The sequence below is a fragment of the Lucilia sericata genome, unplaced genomic scaffold (genome assembly GCF_015586225.1).
Source record: "Lucilia sericata isolate MDLA Ls3-8-SP2 unplaced genomic scaffold, ASM1558622v1 Contig000597F_arrow, whole genome shotgun sequence".
In the NCBI taxonomy this organism is placed as follows: Eukaryota; Metazoa; Arthropoda; class Insecta; order Diptera; family Calliphoridae; genus Lucilia; species Lucilia sericata.
The window spans coordinates 6,366-14,381 of record NW_023994604.1 but is presented as its reverse complement, the minus strand read 5'-3'; the positions used below and the strand labels follow the sequence as shown (position 1 = coordinate 14,381).

General features: G+C 32.5%; 2 protein-coding genes across 2 annotated transcripts; one reads left to right on the top strand and one right to left on the bottom strand.

Moving 5' to 3' along the window:
- Positions 1 to 2,079: 2,079 nt before the first annotated feature.
- LOC119606529 lies at positions 2,080 to 3,354 on the top strand. Its single transcript, XM_037960068.1, has one exon. The coding sequence runs from the start codon at positions 2,211 to 2,213 to the stop codon at positions 3,120 to 3,122; it is 912 nt and encodes a 303-aa protein (XP_037815996.1). The 5' UTR covers positions 2,080 to 2,210; the 3' UTR covers positions 3,123 to 3,354.
- Positions 3,355 to 3,665: 311 nt separating this feature from the next.
- LOC119606528 lies at positions 3,666 to 4,697 on the bottom strand. The gene has a single exon (XM_037960066.1). The coding sequence runs from the start codon at positions 4,532 to 4,534 to the stop codon at positions 3,773 to 3,775; it is 762 nt and encodes a 253-aa protein (XP_037815994.1). The 5' UTR covers positions 4,535 to 4,697; the 3' UTR covers positions 3,666 to 3,772.
- Between the last annotated feature and the right edge of the window lie 3,319 nt (positions 4,698 to 8,016).

Here is an 8,016-nt window from a genome sequence, read left to right as displayed (position 1 = left end):
TGTTTGTTTTACGTAAATGAGCTTAACAAGTAAAAATGATCTAGAAAACAAGCTGCTTAAACAGCTTTGTTGAATTTATGAGGCACAACTGCAGCAATAAAGCGACAATCGAAATCTTAACAAACAGCAACGTGCAACAAACGAAAGGTGTCTGTCTCCCGTGTCGACTAATTAAAATGTGAAAACATAACGTTACAATGTTTAAGATCAAATGTATTGAATTGATAATTAAGTGCGTTTTAAGTTGGCATAATAAACGACACTGTTCTAATCCTCATGGGAATGGTATGATGAGACTGTTTTGAAAATGTGAATAACTCCATAAATAGAAGTAGAACTGAAGAAGAACTGAACTAGAACTGAACTAGAACTGAACTAGAACTGAACTAGAACTGAACTAGAACTGAACTAGAACTGAACTAGAACTGACTAGACTGAACTAGAACTGAACTAGAACTGAACTAGAACTGAACTAGAACTGAACTAGAACTGAACTAGAACTGAACTAGAACTGAACTAGAACTGAACTAGAACTGAACTAGAACTGAACTAGAACTGAACTAGAACTGAACTAGAACTGAACTAGAACTGAACTAGAACTGAACTAGAACTGAACTAGAACTGAACTAGAACTGAACTAGAACTGAACTAGAACTGAACTAGAACTGAACTAGAACTGAACTAGAAACTGAACTAGAACTGAACTAGAACTGAACTAGAACTGAACTAGAACTGAACTAGAACTGAACTAGAACTGAACTAGAACTGAACTAGAACTGAACTAGAACTGAACTAGAACTGAACTAGAACTGAACTAGAACTGAACTAGAACTGAACTAGAACTGAACTAGAACTAGAACTAGAACTGAACTAGAACTGAACTAGAACTGAACTAGAACTGAACTAGAACTGAACTAGAACTGAACTAGAACTGAACTAGAACTGAACTAGAACTGAACTAGAACTGAACTAGAACTGAACTAGAACTGAACTAGAACTGAACTAGAACTGAACTAGAACTGAACTAGAACTGAACTAGAACTGAACTAGAACTGAACTAGAACTGAACTAGAACTGAACTAGAACTGAACTAGAACTGAACTAGAACTGAACTAGAACTGAACTAGAACTGAACTAGAACTGAACTAGAACTGAACTAGAACTGAACTAGAACTGAACTAGAACTGAACTAGAACTGAACTAGAACTGAACTAGAACTGAACTAGAACTGAACTAGAACTGAACTAGAACTGAACTAGAACTGAACTAGAACTGAACTAGAACTGAACTAGAACTGAACTAGAACTGAACTAGAACTGAACTAGAACTGAACTAGAACTGAACTAGAACTGAACTAGAACTGAACTAAACTAGAACTGAACTAGAACTGAACTAGAACTGAACTAGAACTGACTAGAACTGAACTAGAACTGAACTAGAACTGAACTAGAACTGAACTAGAACTGACTAGAACTGAACTAGAACTGAACTAGAACTGAACTAGAACTGAACTAGAACTGAACTAGAACTGAACTAGAACTGAACTAGAACTGACTAGAACTGAACTAGAACTGAACTAGAACTGAACTAGAACTGAACTAGAACTGAACTAGAACTGAACTAGAACTGAACTAGAACTGAACTAGAACTGAACTAGAACTGAACTAGAACTGAACTAGAACTGAACTAGAACTGAACTAGAACTGAACTAGAACTGAACTAGAACTGAACTAGAACTGAACTAGAACTGAACTAGAACTGAACTAGAACTGAACTAGAATTGAACTAGAACTGAACTAGAACTGAACTAGAACTGAACTAGAACTGAACTAGAACTGAACTAGAACTGAACTAGAACTGAACTAGAACTGAACTAGAACTGAACTAGAACTGAACTAGAACTGAACTAGAACTGAACTAGAACTGAACTAGAACTGAACTCGAACTGAACTAGAACTGAACTAGAACTAACGATTTGAAAAAAATTTCTCAAAATACTTGTTTAGTAAAAAGATAGATTATGAAATAAAAATTATTTAAAATATTTTGAATCATTCCGTTTCATTTTTATATTTCCAAAACTAAATTATATTTCTTTGTAATAAGATTCAAAAATTAAAAAACAATTCTAAAAACTTTTTCTAAAATTATAAAAAAATTAAAAAATCTCAACACAAAATTCTTAAAAATCTCCCGACTTATAAAGCAACATGTTTTTATCCTTATTTACGCGGCGTTTAGCAGCCGGCTTAAATTCGACATTTACGCAAGCTGGCCTACGTTTATATTCAGGAACCGGCAGGCCCTGTTCTGGAACTAGACCCTGCACCATGGAATATCCTAAGAAAAAGTGTGAAGAACCTGAATGTCAACCTAGAGAACCGTGTTGTCCTTTACCGTTTGGCAAATGCCCAGCAGTTAAAGAAATTTTATGCAAAGAAAAACCAGAGTGTTGTGGCAGTAAAAGACTGACTCAAGATCCCTGTAATTGTAAAGGAGCCAGAGAACAATTTAATAAAAAAGAAGTGAAACTAGAAAGACGTGTACAGCCACAAACAGCAGTTTGGGAGTATCCTGCTGAATGCTGCGGCAATCCCTGCCCGGATTTATTACCCAGATTCGATAGCCTTTACTATAGGCCTACGGATAAAGCTAAAAGGCAGTATCAGCAGACCTGGGTCGAATGCCCCCCAGTGCAAATACGTAAACGCAGAATTTGCTGTTATGACTCCACAGAATTACCGCCCATATGTCGCCGCAAAAAGGCGGAATGTCCTATAACCGCCTGTGAATTTGATTCACGCAAAATGAAAGCTTTATGCAGCAGCGGTACAAATACTAAGTGTGCTCGCATTCAAATGCCCTGCTGTATACGTGGTCGTTATCCTCCCACCTGCAGTATTGCTGCCAGAACTAGTACAAATTGTAAAAAGAAATGTTGTCCTTATCCCTCCTTTTCGGAATGTTGTTATCGCTGTCCACCTCCTAGAAGAAAGACAGAATGTCAATGTACCGCCTTGCAGCCCAACTGTGTGGTCTTTAGACATTTAAAGCGTAAAATGATTTATGATTTACCACCACCTTTACCGGCCTGGCCACCGAAAATGCAGGGACCGCGTTAGGTTTATGGGTCAGAAAGCTATCTGTCTTATTTTGGCTTTCTAAATAGCCGAAACTTTTTTCGATTTTTGTGTATAACAGATTTAAGTTTATTGCGGGAGATCTCGCAAAATCTTAAACCTTTCTTACACAAAGTTCTAGGAAGGTTTTCATAAGGATAATAATAGATGTCTTAGAAGTATGGAGCTTTTTAAAGTGATAAACAAAATTGTGAAAAGTGGAAAATATTTTAATAAAAATGGAAAAATACATTGATTACTATTTTTAATATTTTTAATGGCAAAAGCTTTTCTGGTGAAAAAGCTCTTGAGGAAATTTTTTCTAAAAATTTTGAGAATAGTCTTTCGCATGATAAAAATATGATATTTTTACCATGGTCTTTCGTATTTTTTGTTTTAATAAAGGACTTCCGTGAAAAAAAAACCTTCTAATAGAAAGCTTTTACTATAGAAATGAAAAATATTCGAGTAAAAAGAGTTTTCTATAGAAGCTATTCTGTTGAAAAAATGTTTGTTCCAGTGAAAAAGCTAAATAAACGCTAAAGCTTTATAGAAAACCGTTGATAAAATATATTTCATAAAATTACGGTAAAATTTTTTAACAATTTTTTACATTTGAAAAACATTTAACTTTGAATATCAACTCTAGAGCTTTAACAACTCTCCGGCTTCTTAATGGCCGCTTGTCTATGATGATAAGCCCACACCTCACAGATCGATGGTATAGCCAAGCACTTACATTCAATCGGATGTCTGCCCTTAGGTCTAACACGTTTACATTCTGAGAATGAGGGATAAGGTGGATTTCTCTTCAAACATTTAGCCGGTTTTCTTTGAGTCAAACAGGAAGGTGGTTTTCTACCCTCCTTACAATCGGGCATTTTGATATAGGGACATTTGGTTTTACTCTGCAAGCAAACATCTGCTTTGCAAGCGGTTTTAGGGCGTTCTTTGCGAGGACGCTTTTTGAATTTGGGTTTAATGGGTTTATGACAGCAGATGACTTTGGGTCGTATAAATTGTTCAGGACACTCATTCCAAGTTTGTTGATAATCACGCTCCGCCTTATCCGAACGTCTGTAGTAAAGTTTGTCAAAACGTGGTAAAGCATCGGGACAAGGATCACCACAACAATAGACACTACGTTTAATTTTGATTTCCACTTTATCTTGCGGTAGCGAAGGCGGAGCTGGTTGAGGCAATTTGGCGGGTTTAGCTCTTTTTATTTCGCAAGGTTCATTTTTAAAGCGTACACCACATTTTGGTTGTGGAGGCTTGCTACACTCAGCTGATCTTGCTTCTTTTCCGTTGGCGGCTTTAGAGGACTGTAGACGTTGTGTTAAATACGAGTTGTAGTTCTTAGGAAATCTCAGCAGATTTAGGAAATTTATTTTTTTGATACTAGATAAAGCCATTTTTTTAAGCTTTTTATATGATTTTTTTACTTTTATAAAATTTTTAAGAATATCACAGAGAATTTGGAAAGTATTGTAATGTTTTTTTAAAAATATTTTTAGAAAATGATATTTTTTTGGAAAATTTATTTATGAAATGTTCAAAATGTTATGACAGTTAAAGCAGAGAGAACTTTTTATTACGACATCATATCGTTTTTATAATAAAAACACAATTTCTACGTCAAAACCAACCTTTTGCACTAAAAATTCAAGATTTCATTAACAAATTTAAATTTTAGCATAAAATTTTAATATTTACTGGACTATAGTCTAGCCCATAGTCCGGACTATAGTTTACTCTACAGTCTGGACTACAGTCTATACACTGATTTATAGTCATGTCTATAGTCTGGACTATAGTTCTGTCTATAGCCTGGACTATAGTTCTGTCTATAGTCTGGACTATAGTTCTGTCTATAGTCTGGACTATAGTTCTGTCTATAGTCTGGACTATAGTTCTGTCTATAGTCTGGACTATAGTTCTGTCCATAGTCTGGACTATAGTTCTGTCCATAGTCTGTACTATAGTTCTGTCCATAGTCTGGACTGTAGTTCTGTCTATAGTTCTGTCTATAGTCTGGACTATAGTTCTGTCTATAGTCTGGACTATAGTTCTGTCTATAGTCTGGACTATAGTTCTGTCTATAGTCTGGACTATAGTACTGTCTATAGTCTGGACTATAGTACTGTCTATAGTCTGGACTATAGTTCTGTCTATAGTCTGGACTATAGTTCTGTCTATAGTCTGGACTATAGTTCTGTCTATAGTCTGGACTATAGTTCTGTCTATAGTCTGGACTATAGTTCTGTCTATAGTCTAGACTATAGTTCTGTTTATAGTCTGGACTATAGCTCTGGCTATAGTCAGGATTATAGTTCAGTCTATAATCTGGACTATAGTTCTACATTTTGGACTATAGTTCTGTCTATAGTTTGGACTATAGTTCTGTCTATAGTTTGGACTATAGTTCTCTCTATAGTTTGGACTATAGCTCTGTCTATAGTATGGACAATGGTCCTGTCTGTAGTCTGAACTATAGTTCTGTAAATAGCTTGGACTATTGTCCTGTCGATAGGCTGGACTATAGTCTATTCTGTAATCTGGACTATAGTCTAGTCTATGGTCTGGACTATAGTCTAGTATATAATCTAGACTATAGTCTAGTCTATTGTCTGGATTATAGTCTATTCTCTTGTCTGCACTATAGTCTAATCTATAGTCTAGTGTATAGTCCGGACTATATTCCAGTCTATAGTCTGGACTATATTCCAGTCTATAGTATTGACTATATTCCTGTCTATTGTCTGGATTATAGTCTATAGTCTGGACTAAAGTCTAGTCTTTGGTCTGGACTAAAGTCTAGTCTTTGGTCTGGACTATAGTCCAGTCTATGGTCTGGACTATAGTCTAGTCTATAGTCTGGATTATAGTCTAGTCTAAGGTTTGGACGATAGTCTAGTCTAAGGTTTGGACTATAGTCTAGTCTATGGTTTGGACTTTAGTCTGGTCTATATTCTGTACTATAGTCTAGTCTATTGTCTGTACTATAGTCTAGACAATATTCAGAACCTATTTTTTTTTTTTTTTTTGACTTGAACCTATTTTGCACTAAAAAATTCGATTTCTTATTAAAAATACGGTTTTTCAATTAAAATTTGATTTTTCGATAAAAATTCGATTTTTACAACAAAATTCCATTTTTCATTAAAAATTGGATTTTTCACTAAAAATCGGATTTTTCACTATAAATTCGATTTTTCACTAAAAATTCAAGTTTTATCTGATTTTTATTATTTTTCACAAAAATTCACTAAAAACGTATTTTTACTAAAAATCTATTTTGTCGCAAAAAAATTAAACTTTTCACTAAAATTAGACATTTTAATGAAAATTATTTTTTTTTATTAAAAATACAATTTTGAACTAAAGGTTCAATTTGTAGGAGATGTGTAAGCCTTAGGAGAATAATTTAAATGATTTTTTAATATTTTTTCTATAGAAATCTAATGCATATTTAAAAATCTACTTAAAACTTTTAGCAAACTACAAGTGAAACTATACTATTACTTTTTTATATTTTTTTTACAAAATTTAAGTCTTTTTCTTAATATTTTTGTTGTTGTTGTACAAGTACAAGAAAAAAACTATAACTACAACATAAATTTTCTGTCATTTACATTATCCACAACATTTACATTTGCAATTAAATTAGTTTTTTAATATATATGCAGCTCTTTTAAGTATTTGTAAAACTATCTCTCTCTGTCTCTGTTTTACTTATACTGTAAGTTTTGATGGAGGGGGTGGAGCAAGCCTTCTTTTTGGTGTACAATCATAGAAAATTGCTTATCATAGAAATTAAAAACAAATGTAAATCCAAAAATCCTTTAAACAATTTGTTGTTGTTGTAGCTGCTGTTGCTGCATTTGAAAGTTTTTAACACATAATATGATTACTTTTTGCTAACACCCCATGACCAGAGTCTCTTTTGCTCTGTCCCCTTCCCTATCGTAATGTAAAATTTCTACTCATTTTGTAAAATATTATGAAAATGTTTGGACTTATTTAGAATTTGCATAATAATAATTTCTCTCAAATAAATATGTGTATAATGTTTGTATTTAAGCCCAAGACTAAAGCAACAACAATAACAAAGACAGCAATAATTACAATAATAATAAATTTAAAAAGTTCTTAAATAAAACTATTGCCTTATTTAGTGTAACATGCATTAGTTTGTGAATATAAACTCATACATAATAGTTTACTTCAGCATTTGCTCAACCAAAAGTAGACTATAGTAATATAATTTTTAGGACAAGAAGCTGTAGAAAGACCTACAGTAATTTCTAAATGTTATAATTTTTTATTGATGTAAAATCCTTGAAATCCTCTGGCCTTTCTACAAACAATATATAATTTTTTTACTTTATTATATATTTTAAGGGCATAATTATAATAGTTTTTCTCTAAATCCAATATGGCAAAAATAAAGTTTTTGATTTAATATTTTCTCAAGGAAATTTATTCAATCAAATGCAAGTATTTTTAGGCATCATAGAAAAAAAATTTAATTATCTTAAAAAAGCACTTAAATAGCGTTAGAAAAAAATTTGCAACTCAAACAAAAGGGATTACCAGTTTAAGCCACATTCAATAACTATTGGTTCAACAAACCATTTATTAATACTATTTAAAACAACTACAACATTTACAAAATAATTATTTGTTATTAATAACAACTGCCAACAACTGTAAATAAATAAACATTCAAACCTGCTAAATATTTGCAAAAAATGAAATGAAACCAAATCAAAACAATAGTAACAAATACAACAAAATTACATATTAATATAATTGTAAATAAATAAAAATAAAATTTACATTTTATTTTAAATATTAAAAAAAAACTATTTAACAAACAAAAAAATTAAATAAA